Raw genomic sequence first — 20,848 nt, 5'->3', positions numbered from 1 at the left:
TGGCTAGATCAGCTGGATTCTCAGCTGAAAGATGGAGCCTCGAGAGCATCCATCCGGAAAACTCTGCCGATCATCCAAAATGCTGCTGCTTTTTAGCTGATGCTTCAGCGGACTCTGCAAGGATGGCGGCTAGGACCGCGGGATTATCTAATGCAGCTCGAAGGGTGCTCTGGTTAAAGTGCTGGCCGGGAGATATCCAGGCCAGGTCCCGACTCTATTCCATTCCGTGTGAGGAGGAATATCTTTTTGGCCCCGTCCTGGACGAACTGTTAGAAAAAGCCGGGGATGATAATAAGAAATTCCCCAGTCTGCCGAACCCTTCCTTTAGACGTCCCTTTATCAGGAAGGGATATTTCCGTAGAAGGCTGTCCAGAGATCAAGGCAGATGGGAGGAAAAAAGAAGGAAAGGTACAAAATTTATGTTTGGAGGATGGGGGCGCCAGGAAGGTCCAGCACGTGACACTAAAAAACCGCCCCAATGACTAGTTGCTCCGGAAGGAGGGAGACTAGCTGCCTTCTACCCAGCCTGGTCGCTGATCTCTAGTAGCAACTGGATACTGAGGTTGATAGCCACGGGACTACGACTAGCGTTCTCCTGCATTCCCCAAGATCGATTTAAGGTCACCCCACTCAGGTCTTCCCCATCAGTACAAGCTGCCCTGGAGGCCGAGGTTCGTGATCTATTCTGCAAGAAGGTCCTGACAGAGGTTCCAGAGGGAGAAAGGGGAAAAGGTTTCTACTCCCCTCTGTTCCTGGTTCGTAAGCCGGACAGCTCCTTCAGGACTATAATAATCTTAAAGCCCTCAACGAGTTTCTGGTCATACGTCCGTTCAAAATGGAAGCAATCAATTCCACAATAAAATTGCTGTTTCAAAATTGCTTTATGGTGGTGTTAGATTTAAAAGACGCCTACTACCATATACCCATTCATGCAGGTCATCAGCGTTTCCTCAGAGTGGCGGTTCAGTTAGATGGGTCAGTTCAATATTTCCAATATGCGGCCCTCCCCTTTGGGGTGGCAGTCGCTCCCCGGGTGTTTACTAAAGTTACAGCAGAGGTTATGGCCCATCTACTTGAATCAGACATTCTAGTAGTCCCCTACCTGGATGACTTCCTTATTGTAGGCAAAACGGCGGAACATTGTTTGGAACAGCTACAAATGGCAATGTCTGCCCTAGAGTGGTTAGGATGGTTGCTTAACATTAAAAAATCTCGGTTACAGCCGATGAGAGTCCAGCAATTCTTAGGCCTAATCCTAGATTCTGAGAAACAAGAATGCCGTCTGCGCCCGGAGAAGCTTGCTCGCCTACACTATCAGGTCCTGAACGCTTCCAATAACCCCAACGTGTCCCTCAGGAAAGCCATGTCCCTTCTGGGTTCTCTCTCGTCCTGTATCCCCGCGGTCCAGTGGGCCCAGTTTCATGCAAGGAAACTACAGGGCGAGGTTCTATTACATCAAAGAATCCTTGGGGGTTACTTGGACGGCCAGCTAACCTTGTCCCGAAACACAAGGGAGTCCCTAGAGTGGTGGCTAGAGAAGGATAATTTATCCAGAGGGGTGCCCTGGGAGTATAACATAACCCGCATAGTCACCACGGATGCAAGCCCTTCCGGTTGGGGGGCTCACATGGTTGAGATTCTGGTCCAGGGCCTATGGGAGCATCATCAGATAGAAATGTCGTCTAACCTGAAAGAATTGACAGCAGTGGAGCAGGCAGCTAAAAAGCTCCTTGTGTATCTACAGGGCCAGCACGTGCGAGTGTTTTCCGACAATCAGGTCACCGTGGCTTATATCAACCACCAAGGCGGGACTCGTTCCAAACCCCTGATGAATATAGCAGAGTGTTTGTTCCAGCTAGCAGAGCAGCATTTTCTGTCTTTAACAGCGCTACATATAAAAGTGAAAGAAAACATCACGGCAGATTTCTTAAGCCACAGTCTGCTAAAGCAAGGAGAATGGTCCCTAAAAACCTCCATCTTCAACCTGATTGTGCAAAAGTGGGGACAACCAGAGGTAGATCTCTTCGCCACCAAAGAGAACAGGAAAATAAGGCAATTCTGCTGACTAAACCCCAGAGAGAATCCTCTGGAGGTAGATGCCTTTCTGATAAAGTGGGACTTCAGGCTATCCTACGCCTTCCCTCCCCTATCTCTACTACCCCTGGTGATGAGGAAAATCAGAAAAGACAGGGCAAGGGTTATAGTTATCGCTCCATTTTGGCCCAGGACGGCATGGTTCTCATGCCTCAGGACCATGTCGGTGTCCGATCCTTGGGTTCTTCCGGACATCCCGGATCTCCTATCCCAGGGCCCAGTCTTCCATCCTCAGGTGACTGGCCTGCATCTGACGGCATGGAGTTTGAACGGTCACTGCTAAAAGATAAAGGTTTTTCCCCAGACCTGATTAACACCCTACTTAAAAGTAGAAAAATCATTACAACCAAAATTTACTTTAGAATCTGGAAGAAATTCCTTCAGAGCTCAGGCGTAATCGCTGGGGATTCAGCGCCTATAATTCAAATCTTAGAGTTTCTACAGAAAGGTCTGGACATGGGGCTTTCCACCAGTACTCTTAAAGTACAAGTATCAGCCTTGGGGGCCCTCTTTAGCCGCAACATCGCGGGAAACTACTGGGTTAGTAGATTCATTAAGGCGGTAGGTAGATCCAGACCAGTAGTGAAGGATAGATTCATGCCATGGGGCTTGAACCTAGTCCTCACGGCTATGACGGAAGCTCCATTTGAACCTATCTCATCAGCTTCCATAAAAAAACCTGTCCCTCAAAGTAGCCTTCCTGGTAGCTCTGATGTCAGCTCATAGAGTAAGCAACATCCAGGCATTATCTAGGCGTCCTCCTTATATACAGTTCAAAGACGAAAGGGTAATACTTAGGCCTGATCCAGCGTACTTACCTAAGGTAGTTTCTAGCTTTCATAGGACACAGGAAATAGTCCTTCCATCCTTCCTCCCTAATCCAGCTAACGAGAAGGAAAAGAAACTACACACTCTAGATGTTAGGAAATGCCTCATAGAATATCTGGCAGTTACCGATCCCTGGAAGAAAGATAATGCCCTGTTTGTCTCCCATCAAGGCCCTAGGAAAGGTCTTAGAGCGTCAAAAAATACACTAGCCAGGTGGATTAGAGAGGCGATTTCAATAGCATACACCTCAAAAGGTAGGTCAGCACCTGGGAAGCTGAGGGCGCATTCCACCAGAGCCATGGCGACCTCATGAGCCGAAAGATCGGAAGTCTCCATTGACCAGATATGTAAGGCAGCTACGTGGTCCTCTCCGAGCACCTTTTATAGTCATTATAGGCTAGACCTGGGTGCTTCCGCAGACCTCTCCTTTGGTATAAGGGTGCTGCAGGCTGTAGTCCCTCCCTAAAGTAGTTATTACTCTCTGTAATTCTCTCAGGTGGTGCTGTCATGGGTGACCGAATAAAGTCTTAGTTACTCACCGGTTAACGGTATTTTTCGGAGTCCATGACCGCACCCGTATATTCCCTTCCCTTAGTTAATTTGGGTGTGCACGTCTTCCTCTTGTATATGTCCACTGGAGATAGTAATAGTATTGTACATAAATCATGCTATTAACCCTGGAGGTCCTCTTGTGCTCTGTAATCCAACTGATGCGTGGGAGAGGTGCTGCCCTTTTGTATCTGTAGGTTTCCTGTTCCTGAAGGGCGGATCCCCTCTCTCAGGTGGTGCTGTCATGGACTCCGAAAAATACAGTTAACCGGTGATTAACTAAGACTATCTTTCTAGTCACATGCGTGTTAAGTGCGGAAACTCAGCTTACTACGCATGTCTACTACTTTACATAATGGTGACTCTTGTGACATAGCCGGACGTACACGACACAGGAAGTGCAGGAAAGCACAGACAGGTCCCCTCCTTTTTTAGAAATAATTTAAAAAAAAATGGCGTGGCATCCCCTGAATTTGTTAACCAGCCAGAGTAAAGCAGACTATTGGGACTGGTATTACAGGCTGATAAGGATCCAATATCCATGAACCTTACCAGCCTAATAATACCAGACCGCAGAAGTTTGCTTACCTTGGATGGTTAGCAAAAATAGAGGGATCTCCTCCCAAAAAACAGCGTGGGATCCCCCTATTTTTTGTTAACGAGCCAATGAAGAAGCAGACAGCTGCTGCCTGGTATTTTCAGGCTGGCGAGGCCCGCAGCCCCCCCATAATTGGCACATATAAAGATGCGCCTATTGTGGCACTTTACCCGACTCTTCCCACTTGCCACCACTACAGGGCAATATTTTTGGGGTTGATGTCACCTTAGTATTGTCCAGTGACATCAAGCCCACGACCGCATCTATAAGACACCTATCCATTACTAATCCTATAGCTACATGGTAAGTAAAGACACAGGCAGAATAAAGTCCTTTAATTGAAATAATGACACAGACTCCTTTAATAATCTTAATTAAACCATACTTACTGCATCGCCTAATTCCACTGAAGCCCTCGATCTCCTGTAAGAGAAATAAAATAAAGCAACCGTATACCATACCTGTCCGCCAAGAAGACAATACATACCGTCCCGCGACGAGTCCAGCTCTGCTACATCTGGATGCCTTGGGCTAAATGGTAGCGTTATGCCACGACTCAGCCTGACATCCAGACACAACGGAGTTTTGTAGATGACCACCGGAGACAACGCGGTCATCGGCACTGCAGTTCACGGTCAGCTGACCGTGACAACTTGCCTAGTGACTGGAGATAACCCTGGCGATCATGTGCAGTTCTCGCGGTCTGCTCAGCTCATCGCGAGAACTGCAGTGGACGCGAACTTCCGGCTGTGGCATAAGGTAAGACATTATTTAAATTGGCTCACATGTGTAGTAAGCTGCATTCCCTTATTTTATGCGCATGTGGCTATAAAAAGATAATGCGGTCTATGGGAAAAATGGCCAGGATCACCATGAATAAATTTCAAATATTAGAAACAATACATTTTATTAAATCATGATAGCAAAGGATCACACAAACAAGGTACAGACCACATGTTAAAAACAATTAAAAACCATTGAAGGTATACACCATAACGCCTGAAGGATCGGTTAGGTTCCTTGCAGGTATCTCCACTGTGCACACCAGATGTATCAAAAGTAATGCTACATTGAACAAATGACAATCAGCCAATAGTCTAAATGAAGTAAATTACCCCCACAACAGACAAAATATTCAAGTCCAGTGGCTAAAACGGAACGGAGAGAACCCCAATAGAGCACATGTAAAAGACCCTAAACAATGGGGTCAGTTGAGCAGTAGGTTTAAATATAAGGACTATAGCATATGGTAAAAGCCATTTAGGGGTAAAAGAAGAAGGCAGCAAAAAAGCCTGTAGGTGGATGCGGAGATACAAATACCCAGTCGCAGTATGGTGTGTAGAGAGATGATAAATAGGTAATTTTGTCTAACAGAGACTGTTAATCCCTGTGTTGCGGATGTCGAACAGCCGGGAGACATGCAGGCGCAGGAAGTCGAACATAGTATTCGAGCACGCCGAAGATGCCCTGTTAGTGCCGATCGTGCTCAGATAACACCTTATCAGAGCATGTTCGCTCAACACTATAGGGAACATATGTAATAACATTTTTTTAAAAAACTATCACCATGCTATATATCAGTATGAACCTGACACTTGACCTTATACATCGTTTATTGGTTTATGTATTTGAAATCTAAAATTAAGTTAATCCTCTGTAACGAGACGCTGAGTCTATATTGGATTCTGTGTTAGAAGATAATGGATTCCCGTTTAGGTCACTCACTGCAGATGACTCCTGTTTTATCCTTTTCATGTTGACTGATCATCAGAATGGAGGAGGTGGTTGGTGATCTTTCTCGTTGTGTTCTTCAGTATCTGACGTGTTCTTGTACAATGCACTGAAGCAGATTATATTCTAACGACCTTTAGCATTTATTACCAGTCAGTATTGTATCACACCTTGCCGTGGCTCGACGCTGTGATTGTGGTGTAACGAACTGATTGCTCATGTGAAACAATCAGGCTTGATGTATGTCAACCCTACATTAAAGGAAACTAATACAAACAAATTATACATATTTTTCCAATCTGTTTATTTTAGATTTACTTTTTTACTTGATTATTAGACTGTTATTTTCCCTGATGTTAAAAGAATTCATACGTTTAACAGAAACTTAAAAACCCATAGATTGGCAATGACTCGGTCATTTCTGGGTAAAAGTGTTGTAAGCATGCTCTATGACCTACGCAGAAATCAATGTGCAGAGAGGGTGGAGGACATCAGCTTTGACGATCGCCTATCATACATTGTGGATCCTTTTTTTTTTTTTAATCAGATTCATTTTTATTAAATGATAACAATTATATCATATGACATCAAGCAGTTGTTCACATATCATAAATTTTTATGAACAAAACTCCCCTCCGAGACCCCTTCAGTGTCTTCCTCATTTCTATTCCGATACTCTTTCCCACCTCCATATATAATTGTTTATTATGAACATCATCTATATCATAATACATCCTCCCCACAAATCTAACTTCATTCTACCCATGGCTGCCATATCTTATGACATACATCGAGTTTATTTCTCTTAGTATAAATACTTTTTTCCAATGAAATTATATGCTCCGCCTGCGTAAGAAAGTCTCGTTTAGTCGGAGGCTCTTCTCTGATCCAGAACCGAGCGATCAGCTTCCTTGCTATGAACAACAGTCTAGCAATCGCCAGTTTGACCATGGATACCACTACTAATTCCTCTACATACCTTAATATACAGACCAAAGGGTCTCTGGGGATTGCACACCTATATATCAATTCAATCCGATTCAATACAACTGTCCAGTACGTAGACAATCTAGGGCAATGCCACAGCATGTGCAGCATGTCTGCCCGTTCCTGCGAACATCGTGGACACTCGGAATCGGACCTCAAACCCATCTTGAACAGTCTATCGGGAGTTCTGTAAGCTCTATGAATTATGTATAGCTGAGACATCCTCCCAGGTTCGCTCATAAAGATCTTAGGCACATATTCTAAAATAGATTCCCATCGATCGTCATTTATCTCTCCCAATTCAACCTCCCATTTCACTCTAGACTTGATGGGATGTTTGACTAGAAAAGTGAATAATCAATCTTTATATACTTCTGAGATTGCCCCCCTTGTCCCGCTGTTCTCCAAAATGGAGGCCAGCGTGATATCAATCTGGATCTCAATAAGTTTCCTCCGACATTGGGACCGATACGCATGCTGAATTCTTTTATAATGAAACAAATTTGAATGCGGTAACTGGAATTCTTTCTGCAGCTCCATAAATGACTTAAGTCTTCCCTGACCCATTAGCTGTCCCATCCTTCTGATTCCTGCCTCTCTCCAGGGCCCAAATCCTTCCATTTGCCCGAATTCTTGCAAATTTATATTATCCCATACAGGAGAGTATTTGGTAAGGCCCGTGACACCCCTTATCTGTTTAACTTTTTCCCATACCTTATGAATTAGGAGAACAGTAGGAAACCGAGAGCCTAATTTTAAAAACTGCCCCTTTCTAAACTCTCTCCCAGAGGCCATTTTCCAAACAAATATCTCAAACTAGTGGGCGATTGTCCCTGTCCCGTCTCCACCCCCCATCCTCCAGTATGCTGGCATTGTGCTGATAAAAAATAGACCCAGGGGTTGGGAAGCGCCAAACCTCCTTCCTCCTTCGGCGTCTGCAAAGTTTCTTGTTTAAACCGTGGGCTTCCCCCCCCCCCCCCCATATTAGTTCGCCAAACAGCGATTTAATTTTGTGGCACCTACTCTGCGAGATCCAAATTGGAGAATTATGCAATACATATAACAGCTGTGGCATCACAATCATTTTTAAAAGGTTCACCCTTCCAATTACCGAAAGATGTAATTTATTCCATGCTGATATTTTGGAACAAATTTTTTGTAGCAAAGGGCTTAGATTAAGTTCTTCTCATTGTGGATCCTTTATTAATATATAGAGGTGTTACCTTTCATTGTAATCCTGCATGATGATGATGAGATGATTGCTTAAAAGTGATTTCTACAGAATCCTCTTACTCTGTCCCCTTACCCAACACCCATGATAATCTTCTGTTTTCCTCCATGTTCTGTTGAATATCCCATCCAAATGCCATATTAGATACTCATTTTTGTGATGGACCTTTTTTTTTTTTTTTTTAACTCCTAATGGTTCCATTGGATTTTCATTCTGGTGTGGAGAAAATTAACTAGAAGAGGTTATTAGTAAGAAATCTCTGTTTGACATGTAAAGAGATCTGCCATTGCAGCCCAATGTATGTATTGTCTATGGGACATTCAATAAGAATTCCTAATGGCTCTTCATTGGGAGGAGACTGGTGCCAACAACGTCAAAGGCCAGTCCTACTAATCAGAGCTGCCCAGGATGTTGGCAAGTGGTAGGAGTTTCGCATGGCTCTGGTCAGCACAGAGTAGCAATGTGGCCACCAGCGTGGCTCATCTCTAGCTATTTTAAAGAACTTGATAACCCCTTTGACCCATCGTCGTCTTGCTGTGTGGCCACAGAAGCATTAATAAGAGCCTTCGTTGCATTTTCCTTAAATGCTTTTTCTTCCTCATCCTCATTATTGCATGTGTGTTATTCTTTACTTCCAAGTAGGTGGATCTAAAATTAGGACATTGTGCTGATATCAGTCATAGTGCGAGAACGAGGAAATGTAACTGCTTATGAATAACCTTCTCTACGGGCTCTGATGCAAAGAAATAACTTATCCCATCTGAAAGGCTCTAGATTTGGTTGTTAGACAGGACGAGACCACCTTGCTTCACTGCGCACGTCCCAGAAATGGGGCGAATAGGCCAGGTTTGTCATGATGTTACATGTCCTCGATCAAGCCAGATGAGCAGAGAGTAGTTAAAGGTTCCCATGAGAATTCTTATCTGAATTCGGGATGTGGTAAACCAGAGAGGTTCTTCTCTTGCCCCAATGAGAGTTCTCTGGCGCTGCTTGCTCCTGCATTGGGAGACGAGCGATACACACGTGATGGGACTTGAGCACACTCTGCAGGTATCTTCTGTCTGGTCCATGAATTAGATAGAGCGCATGCACCGAACCTACCAATAGTGCTGGCCCAGGGTCCTGCAGATCTTCAACTCTAATGACTACTGTTTCTTTGGCTAAGCCGTTATTAGATCAGGATATTGTATAAATTTAATTTAAATAAAATTAACAAATGTTGCTTTTTTATGACTGTCTATACTATAAAGCAAAATTGGTAATGTTGCAAGTTTCACAGTGTCCACTGAGGCTTTTAAAGACTCCCTTTCTTTTCAGAAAAAAAAAATTTCAGCAGATTCCTTATCAGCAGAGGCAGGTAATAACTCTATACACAGCTAATAACAAAGGATCTACTAATGCCAACCGGCAATGTCACAGCTCCTCCTCCCTTTACAAGGACTTTGGCACACGTTTAGATGTGTCAATACCAAACATTATGCCAGAGGCTGTTCATTGTGGCTATGTTGTGCATATGTGTTTAATGAAACAGGTAGAGTCCAGGGGCCAGTGTGAAAATATCAGTATTACACATTTTTATTTTTCATATAGATTGTAATAAGTATAAAACATTTTTTAAAAAGGAAACCATTGCCAAAAAAGTTTAAAAACTGCAAATAACACAACTTGATTTAAACAGAGTGTATTTCTGATGACTTCTTTTTTAAAAAATAAATAAATAATGCCGAATAAAATAATGTGCTCTTTAGAAGTGCTACGAGGACAGAAAAAAACACAAAAAACTAATATAAAAGGTGACAAACCCAGCTTCCATATTCTGAGTGGTTATTAGAATAGTGTATAGGTGTTAAACAGCTATCACAGGCTCTGCTTCCTTCACATTGGTCCACTGCCCTCTGCTGCACTCCACGCCGGATTTTGAAGGTTGCCCGGTGTGGCTCAGCGACATCATCTCCCTAATCCTGTTTAAAGTCAGTGAAGACACACCTGTGTCTTGGGATTGAGACTCTCGTGTTTCATGGTTGGTTTGCTCCATTACCTGCACTTACTGTGTTTCCAACTTGCATCTTGCCCTGCTTGCTTCCACTCCATCTGTCCCTGCTTGGTTACACTCCATCTGTCCGACTGCTCCTGAGATTCCAGATAGTTCAACTCAGCAATTCAATGCGTCCTCTGAGAAGCAGCACCAAAGCCCGGAGTCAGTGTGCCCCACCGGACCAGAGGCTTAGCGGATCCACCTTACAATAGGATTGCTGAGGTCTCATGTTCATATTCTACCTTGTGGGGAAATGGAATTTAGCTTAAAAATTCAATGCCTTTCTGTATTGTGTAAGACGTCAAATCTATTTGGTTGTAAATCTGCTCCTACTGTAATAATAATCTTGTATATATTACATAGGCCGAACTGCAGTCGTAGCAGGAACCAGTGTTCTTTGCCTTCCCCGTCACTTTTCTTATTCGTCCTCATTCCTTCTATAAATCAGTATTGGTTTAAGATTTATGTCGTCTTTAAAAGTAAAAAAAATAAATGAGATGTTCCAGTGTTTGACTATTACATTCAGAATTTAGGTTTTTTTTCAATTTAATTGAATATCGTAATGATGGGATGACTGTAGTTTTATTGTAATTACAGGGTCCTGCAAATTTGTTTTACTCAACTCCAATCAGAACCATTGCACAAAAAAATAATAAAATAAAAGATTATCTACAGTGGGGAAAAAAGTATTTAGTCAGTCAGCAATAGTGCAAGTTCCACCACTTAAAAAGATGAGAGGCGTCTGTAATTTACATCATAGGTAGACCTCAACTATGGGAGACAAACTGAGAAAAAAAAATCCAGAAAATCACATTGTCTGTTTTCTTTTCATTTTATTTGCATATTATGGTGGAAAATAAGTATTTGGTCAGAAACAAGCAATCGAGATTTCTGGCTCTCACAGACCTGTAACTTCTTCTTTAAGAGCCTCCTCTTTCCTCCACTCATTACCTGTAGTAATGGCACCTGTTTAAACTTGTTATCAGTATAAAAAGACACCTGTGCACACCCTCAAACAGTCTGACTCCAAACTCCACTATGGTGAAGACCAAAGAGCTGTCAAAGGACACCAGAAACAAAATTGTAGCCCTGCACCAGGCTGGGAAGACTGAATCTGCAATAGCCAACCAGCTTGGAGTGAAGAAATCAACTGTGGGAGCAATAATTAGAAAATGGAAGACATACAAGACCACTGATAATCTCCCTCGATCTGGTGCTCCACGCAAAATCCCACCCCGTGGGGTCAGAATGATCACAAGAACGGTGAGCAAAAATCCCAGAACCACGCGGGGGGGGACCTAGTGAATGAACTGCAGAGAGCTGGGACCAATGTAACAAGGCCTACCATAAGTAACACACTACGCCACAATGGACTCAGATCCTGCAGTGCCAGACGTGTCCCACTGCTTAAGCCTGTACATGTCCGGGCCCGTCTGAAGTTTGCTAGAGAGCATTTGGATGATCCAGAGGAGTTTTGGGAGAATGTCCTATGGTCTGATGAAACCAAACTGGAACTGTTTGGTAGAAACACAACTTGTCGTGTTTGGAGGAAAAAGAATACTGAGTTGCATCCATCAAACACCATACCTACTGTAAAGCATGGTGGTGGAAACATCATGCTTTGGGGCTGTTTCTCTGCAAAGGGGCCAGGACGACTGATCCGGGTACATGAAAGAATGAATGGGGCCATGTATCGTGAGATTTTGAGTGCAAACCTCCTTCCATCAGCAAGGGCATTGAAGATGAAACGTGGCTGGGTCTTTCAACATGACAATGATCCAAAGCACACCGCCAGGGCAACGACGGAGTGGCTTCGTAAGAAGCATTTCAAGGTCCTGGAGTGGCCTAGCCAGTCTCCAGATCTCAACCCTATAGAAAATCTTTGGAGGGAGTTGAAAGTCCGTGTTGCCAAGCGAAAAGCCAAAAACATCACTGCTCTAGAGGAGATCTGCATGGAGGAATGGGCCAACATACCAACAACAGTGTGTGGCAACCTTGTGAAGACTTACAGAAAACGTTTGACCTCTGTCATTGCCAACAAAGGATATATCACAAAGTATTGAGATGAAATTTTGTTTCTGACCAAATACTTATTTTCCACCATAATATGCAAATAAAATGAAAAAAAAAAACAGACAATGTGATTTTTTGGATTTTTTTTTTCTCAGTTTGTCTCCCATAGTTGAGGTCTACCTATGATGTAAATTACAGACGCCTCTCATCTTTTTAAGTGGTGGAACTTGCACTATTGCTGACTGATTAAATACTTTTTTTCCCCACTGTATATACCACTAATCAAGAATGAATGCTTTTTCCATGTGGTTTAGGTACTTATAGCATGTTGGCTCATGTTGTAAGTGGACGGTTTCGCTGAATACGCCATAGCCACTAAGATCAAACTTTTAGTTAATGAGGTGACCTATAAAGTATTAATAAAACAGTCGGTGTGACATTTAATTTGGTTTGTTAGCCGGAGGCTACTTGCTGGAGTTTTGCCCTTTGTTGTAAATGCATCTATGCAGAAAAAGGGCAGCTGGCCTGTGCGTGCTAAAACCTGTTCTGTTAAATTGACTATTACTTGATTTGATTAATTAACCTTTTTACTTTTTTTCACACATGGCAATATCAGGTTTATGCATCAGGTAAAAATATCACATTTGTTTCTATTTTTTAACCATATTTCTAGCTTATGATTAAGAAAAATATTAAACCGTCCTTCTCATGTCCATTGGTATTTTCTTTTCACCATTTGAATGGGCTGACATAGCTGCTATGTATTCTCATTTTATCCTCTTCATATGGAATCTTAGAAGCCAAATCTGATGGGGTAATCGTCACAAATGTCATTATTCCTTTCCATAGTGATGAGTATTAATTACTACTGGTACAATATTACATGATAAATTATATATACGTGTATACAATAGATGGGTGGATGGTTACCTTTATATAACATGAATGATAACACCAAACCTTTCCTCCACTCATGGTTAGTGGTTGGGTGAAGCCATTTATTGTCAAACTACTGTGTTTTCTCTTTTTACATCATAATGACAACCCAAAACATCCACATGACCCTGATCCAAAGTTCACATACCCTGGTGAGTTTGGCCTGATAACATGCAGCCCATTTTTCTTCAAGTGCCTCCTTATTATTCATCTTGAAACAGCCACACCGCTAGTTTTCAGAGAGTCCAGTATTTCAGCTGATGTTATTTGTGGGTTTTTCTTTGCATCCCGAACAATTTTCCTGCATTTGTCACAGGTGAGGATGTTACCTTTAGTAGCCATTCAAACCCATTTGTGTCAACTTCTGTGCATGTTATTAGGCCAAACTCACCAGGGTATGTAAACTTTTGATCAGGGTCATTTGGATGTTTTGAGTTGTCATTATGATTTAAAAAGAGAAAACACAGTAGTCTGACTATAAATGGCTTCACCCAACCACTAACCAAGAGTGGAGAAAAAGTTTTGGTGTTATCATACATATTCTCTGAAAAAAGGCCAAGAAAGCAAAAATTCTGCCTGGGTATGAAAACTTTTGAGCACAACTGTGTACATACTCATATAGCAGTAAATGTTCTTAAGAAATATGCCAAATGGATCCTTCAGGTATATTCTGGTAATGTGTCCTCTTATCTTCTATTTTTAGTGTGTTGCAAAAGTCATATTTTAATATAAAAGATTCTGGGGAATAAAATATTTATTTTATACAGAGGCGGTTCCACATTTACTAACTAATGCCAAGCATATTATTTAGTTTCTCTTTATTTTGTAGTGTTTTTAGTAATTACATACAGATAATTACATATTGGAGTGCATGGCAACATGATTGAAATGATCCAGTGTTATATTACGTGGTTTCTGTTTTATATATTTTTTTTCTCCAGAAGCAGTTCTAGGGAAAACCATGTTCTGTAAGATTCCTGAAGGAAAAAATGATGTACAGTACATCTACGAGACTGTGAAAGGTTTTAGTGAAGTTAGATTTTGGTGGGGAGAGGGGGGAGTGGATTTTTTTTTTCATACTGGCATCTGACATGTGCCTATACTGTTCTGTTGGCCTTTTGGAAGGAGTACGAGTCAGTAGTTTTGCTGAAAATGCCATTTCGCGTCATGCCTGCCTCTTTGCTGTGCTTCACGGTTTTGGACCACCTAAATTTCTGAAATTGAGTTTTTGCTGACTGTGCGAGTCTCGGAGCTCCAGGAAAGCGTACTTGGTGGCATAGAAAGCGGGCTCTGCCCCCAGTGAATGTAGAACGTGACTGATGATGTGCCGTATTTTGGGGGAGTTAGATTGTGTATAAGTTACTTGGGAGTGATGGGAGAACGTGCTGGGATAAGGTATTATCTGAGCATGCTCAGGTGCCAACTGAGTGTCTTGGCTGCGCTTAATATGTTCAAGTCCCTGCAGTTGCATGTCTCACAGCTGTAAGACAGTCGCAACAAATTCAGGGAACAGCCGCGTGGACATATTACTCAAGCACGCTGAAGACACTGTGTTAGCACACGAGCATGCTTAGATAACACCTTATTTGAGCACGTTCCCTCAACACTATACAAGTTTTGTGTCATTTTTGATTATTTTTATTTTCAGTTTTATTTTGGGCACAGACTACCTGTGTGCAATCGTCTATAATACATGTTTAAAAAAGCTAGTTTTGTTTGTGAGAAAGGCAGCGGAAAACTTTTGTTCTGTTTTTGGTGATTTTTTTTTTGTTGCGTTTTTTTCACTTTCTCATTGTTTTCTGTGGGCGAAAAAAACACTGAAAGAACTGAGATGCTGTGGAATTTCAGAAACACGGCAGTTCTGAAATTGTCAGGGGAATAAATGTGTGCTTGAGATTTGAGCTCTCATCGTTTTGTTGGTACTGATAGAAAGCACTCGTTACTTCGCCTAAAACATGAAGCAAAAACCAAACCAGCTCCCGCGTGTAAACATATCCTTGTATTGTTTGTGACATTTTTCAGTCTATATATGACAAATCCTAAAATCAAAGAATATTTATTTAGGCTGGAAATAGAGAAAATGTATTGTATAAAACTTATTCTGTAATTTTTTTCTTTTTTTCAGAGCACTGGAATTACTTTGGGTCTGATGACAATCTTGGTCCAGTGGCTGTGAGTATCCGGAGAGAAAAATTGGAAGATGCAAAGGAAAATGGACCCCAGTATAACTATCGGGTCATCTTTCGTACCAGTGAGGTAAAATATGTATTTTTTTATTTCGTTTTTATATACATTTCTCCTTCGTCTCATTGGGGGACACAGAGACTGTGGGGTGTGTGCTTCTGCCGTCTGGAGGCTGACACTAAGTATACAAAAAAAGAGTTAGCTCCTCCTCCGCCGCATACACCCTCGCCCCCAGACCGGGCGTAACTCAGTTTTTTGCTTAGTGTCTGATGGAGGCACACGCAGTCTGGAGCTCCAGACTAGATTTTTTTTTTTTTTTTTCCTCTTTTTTTCTATGAAGATAAGACAGGGGCGACGGATCCTATAGAGAGGGTCCGATCTCCCCAAATCATCAACGGGCGACCACGTGTGAGTAACCCTCCACGTGTTTCTCTCCCGCACCGAGGGACACATCTGGGACTTTTCCCCAGACAACCATTTTTCTTTTTTATTTTGTAAAGAGGCGGCAACGCATCCTGATAAGAGGATTGCGGTTTCCCCATCGTCCCCAACGGGCGAGCACGTGTGAGTGATCCTCCACATTGTTCTCTCATGCAACGTGGAAATGCCCCTACCACCCCTAGGTAGTGAGTCCAGGGGTGGAGTTGGAGGCGCAGGTGAGCCAGGGATTGAAGCGGAGAGGCACCGGTGCACAAGAGCGGTACAGTAGCCTCCCCCTCCCTGCCCAGGGATGGGGTTGAGAAGCACCTCTAGAGAGCCCCCTCGGCGGCCCGGCTCACCTTTTGTTAATAGGCCGGGACCAGGTAGTCCGCCTCTCACCCGGCGCTGCCCCCGGCGGGTAACGCCGCACGCGGAGCGCGGCCGGAGCCCCGCGGGCGGCCGCGGCCCCCGCTGTATGGGGAGATCCGTGAGCGCGCGCCCACCGACTTTCGGGGATAGCCGGAAGCCCCGCCCACTAACTTCCGGGGGAGGAGAGCGGCGGGCGCGCACAGTGACCGGGGAGCTCCCGCCCCCCTCCCTCGAACGCCGCACGTGGAGTCCGGCCAGAGCCCCGCGGGCGGCCACGGTCCCCGCTGTATGGGGAGGTCCGGAGTCCGCGCGCCCGCCCGCCGACTTCCGGGGGTAGCGGAAGCCCCGCCCACTAACTTCCGGGGGCGGAGAGCGGCGGGCGCGCACAGTTACCGGGGACCTCCCGCCCCCCTCCTTGCATTTCCTCGCCGAAGTGGGGCCGGAAGCCGCCCCCTACCTCCCGGAGTGCGAGTGCCCCGGCGAGTAACGCCGCACGCCCCGTGGAAGAGACGCAAGGTGGGACATTACCGGTGGGTAAGTGCATCCCCGTTGCGAGTGCCGCACTAGTAGTCAAGGAAGGGGTTATCATCCTCCTCCTCCTACCCTACCTTGCAATATGTCTGGCAAAGGGAAAGCTCACTCTTTCCTATACGCTGTTTGCGTTTCCTGTGGGGTCAGGCTGCCTAAAGCACAGCCGGGTAAATTTTGTGAAGCCTGCGAGTCGGAGCGAGCCCAGGAGCCCCCCATTGTTGCAGAGCCCAGAGGTCAGGACCCTCCAGAATGGGCGGTGTCTTTATCACACTCTATGATGTCCCTTACAAGGGCAATTGAGTCTCTCCAAGGCCCAGGCAGGGACAAGGATGGTGGTCTGCCAGCGGAAGACAGCTCGTCCACGTCTCAGGACCCTCCGACCGTTAGAGGCCGCTCCAGCACCAGACAAGCTCATAGCAAAAGAGCTCGTTCCCCGTCGGCCGGACCCTCTGGGGCTTCGGTGGCGGGTATTAGGATATCTCGTTCCCCGTCGCCGAGCTCAGGAAGCGAGCAGGATGAGGGCGAGGAGGAGGAGGAGGCCTGGAATCCAGAAAGCCTGGGATACCAAGACTCGGTGGACAGCCTCATTGAGGCAGTCAACCAGACATTAGAGATCGAGGACGATGTGTCCACGGCCTCAGGTCACAAGGTCTCCTTCAAAAAGACCAGGCGACCGCATAGAAGGTTTGCCACGCATCCGGAGTTCGAGGAGCTAGTTCAGAAACATAGGGAACACCCGGATAAGCGTTTTGCAATGCAAAAAGCGCTGCAAGCTAAGTATCCGTTTCCTCCTGAACTCCATAAGGGATGGGTGGAGTCGCCAGTAGTGGACCCTCCGGTATCACGTTTAGCGTCAAGATCGCTATTGTCGATACCCAGCGGTTCTTCTATCAAGGACCCAACTGATCGCCTTATAGAGGGGCTTGCCCGCTCGGTGTATGAGGCAGCGGGGTCGGCCCTAGCCCCCTCCTTTGCGGCTACTTGGGTGGCTAAGGCCATGGTTTCATGGGCGGACGCTCTGCAGAATGCCCTCCAAAACAGAGACCTGCCTGCGGAGGTCTTGGAGGTGACAAATCAGATCTTAGGGGCAAGTGATTTTCTCGTCAGCGCCTCTCTGGACGCGGCCGAGTGTTCTGCGGTGGCAGCAGCAAATGCGATCGCCATTAGGCGAGCATTATGGCTGAGATTGTGGAAAGCGGATTCTATCTCCAAAAAGTCCTTGACCTCATTGCCTTTTCAGGGCAATCGGTTGTTCGGTGAGAAGCTTGATAAGCTTATCTCAGAAGCCACAGGGGGGAGGAGTAGTTTCCACCCGCAGCAGAGGACTTGGCCAGCATTCAGGCAGACCAGAGGCGTTTTCGGCCTTTTCGTAACCCCTGGAGGGGGACTTCGGCCAGAGCATCCACCTCCGCAAATGATGGTCAGATTAGGGAAAGGCAAATCTCTTACAGAGCCAATCCGCTGGGTAGAGGCCGAGGCCGTTTGCCCAGAACAAGGGGGGCCAGATCCCAAAAGCCTCCAGCAAAATGACTCGAGGCGCTTCGTACCTACGGACGACAGAGTGGGCGGACGCCTACTAAGGTTCAGCCACGTTTGGGTCGCAGTGGCACGCGACGCTTGGGTGGCAGAATTGATATCGTCCGGGTACAAGATAGAGTTTCTCGGACTCCCGCCACGGCGATTCTTCCGTTCCCGGCTTTCCGGAACAGAATCGCAGGCGGAGAGTTTGTTACAGGCCATAATGACGCTACAGCGCAACGGGGTCATTGTCCCAGTACCGAAAAGCGAAGAGACACAAGGTTTTTACTCCAACCTGTTTTTGGTCCCCAAAAAGGACGGGACAGTAAGGCCAGTATTAGATCTAAAAATCCTGAACAAATTCATCAGAGTCAGGTGGTTCCGGATGGAATCCCTCCGTTCGGTCATTGCAGCCATGGATCCAGGGGAGTTCCTGGCCTCGATCGACGTGCAGGATGCATATCTGCACATTCCGATTTTTCCACCACACCAGAGGTTCCTGCGTTTTGCGATCGGAGGGCGACATTTTCAATTTGTTGCTCTGCCCTTCGGTCTGGCCACTGCTCCCAGAGTCTTTACGAAGATAATGGCGGTGGTTATGGCCATCCTGCATGCTCGGGGCATAACGGTACTACCTTACCTGGACGACCTTTTGGTAAAGGGGCCGTCGTTTCAGGCGTGCCAGGAGAATGTCAGTATCACGCTGGATACCCTGGCGCGTCTAGGCTGGTTGATCAATCGGAACAAGTCGTCCTTGGTTCCAGCCCAGAGAATCGTATTCCTAGGCATGGTTTTCAACACCTCCCGGGGGCTGGTGATCCTCCCTCAGGGCAAGGCGCGAAAGATCAAACAGGGGGTACGGAACCTTCTACAGCCAGGCTCCAGATCCATCCGGTACGGCATGAGTGTGTTGGGCAGAATGGTGGCGGCGATGGAGGCAATCCCGTTTGCCCAGTTCCATCTCCGTCCGCTTCAGCATGCGCTCTTGTCAGCATGGGACAGAAGGCTGCTATCCCTCTGTCATCGGTGCAATTTGTCTCCGCTGGTCCGACGATCACTCCGATGGTGGACTCGCGACTCGTCTCTGGTCCAGGGGAAACCCTTTCCCCCGGAACAGTGGTTGGTGGTGACGACCGATGCAAGTCTGCAAGGTTGGGGAGCAGTTTTCCAGAGTCACACAGCCCAGGGGCGGTGGTCCATTCAGGAGATAATTCTCCCGATCAACATTCTGGAGATACGGGCAATACGATTGGCCCTGCAACATTTTCAGTGTTTCCTGAGACACCGGCCGGTGCGCATTCAGTCGGACAATGCTACAGCAGTAGCATATGTCAACCATCAGGGGGGGCACGCGCAGCCAAACAGCCATGCGCGAGGTTGGACTGGTACTGCGTTGGGCCGAAAAGAACCACGTGGTAATTTCAGCGGTGCACATTCTGGGAGTCGAAAACTGGGCGGCAGATTTTCTCAGCCGACAGGGGGTCGCGGCAGGGGAATGGTCCCTGCACCCCGAGGTTTTTCAACAGATCTGCCAACGGTGGGGGACACCAGACGTGGACCTTATGGCATCCAGAGAGAACGCCAAAGTACAAAGGTTCGTCGCTCGATCCCTCGACCCGCAGGCGATCGCAGCAGACGCTCTGGTGCTTCCATGGAGCCAGTTTCGTCTCCCATACTTGTTCCCCCCGCTACCTCTGCTTCCAAGGGTCATCAGAAAGTTAAGGAGAGAGAAGGTTCCAGCAATTCTGCTAGCTCCAGACTGGCCTCGGAGGGCCTGGTATGCAGATCTGGTTCAGCTAGTGGTGGACGTACCCTGGCGTCTACCAGATCGGCCGGACTTGCTGTCCCAGGGGCCGATCTACCATCCGAACTTAGGGGCCCTGTGTTTGACGGCGTGGCCATTGAATCTTGGCTGTTAACACAGGCAGGATTCAGGCGCGATGTGGTGGCCACGATGGTGAGTGCCCGAAAGCCTTCCTCGGCGAAGGTATATCATCGGACTTGGGAAGTTTTTTTCCGTTGGTGTAGGGATCGCGGAGTGGCTCCTCTGGTTTTTTCAATCCCCAACGTACTGGCTTTTTTGCAGGCAGGGCTGGACGCAGGATTGGCTCCGAGTTCACTCAGGACGCAAATCTCGGCCCTGTCGGTCCTTTTTCAACGAAAGGTCGCTTCGGTCTGGCAGGTTAAGACGTTTATGCAGGGGGTCGCACATTTAGTACCCCCCTATAAGGCGCCGACGGAATCATGGGACCTGAACTTGGTGCTCAGGGCCCTTCAGGAGCCCCCCTTCGAACCCTTACAAGAAGTCTCCTTACCTTACCTGTCCAGGAAGGTCGTTTTTCTGGTAGCTATTACGTCTATTAGGCGGGTTTCGGAATTGGCGGCTTTATCTTGTAAACCGCCGTTCTTGACTTTTTATAAGGATAAGGTAGTTTTAAGGCCAGCTCCTCCCTTCTTGCCGAAGGTTGTCTCTGCATTCCATATCAACGAAGACATTGTCTTACCCTCGTTTTGCCCGGCACCGGTGCACAGGGTAGAAAAGGCTTTGCACACACTGGATCTGGTAAGAGCTCTTAGGAGGTATGTGACAAGGACAGCATCTTTCCGCCGGACAGACTCTCTATTCGTGATACCAGAAGGGCGGCGGAAGGGGCTTGCTGCGTCCAAAGCGACTTTGGCCAGATGGGTTCGCCTGACGATTCAAGAATCTTATGAAATCAGTGGCACGCCGGTTCTGGCAGGGATCAAGGCACACTCGGCTCGAGCAGTGGGTGCCTCATGGGCACTGCGACACCAAGCTTCAGCGGAACAGGTGTGCAAAGCA

General features: G+C 46.2%; 1 protein-coding gene across 7 annotated transcripts in view; it reads left to right on the top strand.

Moving 5' to 3' along the window:
• The window catches only part of SIPA1L1 (signal induced proliferation associated 1 like 1), a 314,165-nt gene that overhangs the window by 178,871 nt on the left and 114,446 nt on the right, over positions 1 to 20,848 (top strand). For all 7 annotated transcript variants that reach the window (XM_073552718.1, XM_073552717.1, XM_073552714.1 and 4 more), the window contains one exon: positions 15,128 to 15,258. In XM_073552718.1, coding sequence (XP_073408819.1) covers positions 15,128 to 15,258 — 131 coding nt within the window. The remainder of the gene's footprint in view (positions 1 to 15,127; positions 15,259 to 20,848) is intronic.

The sequence above is a fragment of the Dendrobates tinctorius genome, unplaced genomic scaffold (assembly GCF_039654945.1).
Source record: "Dendrobates tinctorius isolate UK_male_01 unplaced genomic scaffold, ASM3965494v1 ptg000194l, whole genome shotgun sequence".
Lineage (NCBI taxonomy): Eukaryota > Metazoa > Chordata > Amphibia > Anura > Dendrobatidae > Dendrobates > Dendrobates tinctorius.
Note: the sequence above shows the minus strand (reverse complement) of the source record. Positions and strands in the feature narration are given on the sequence as shown.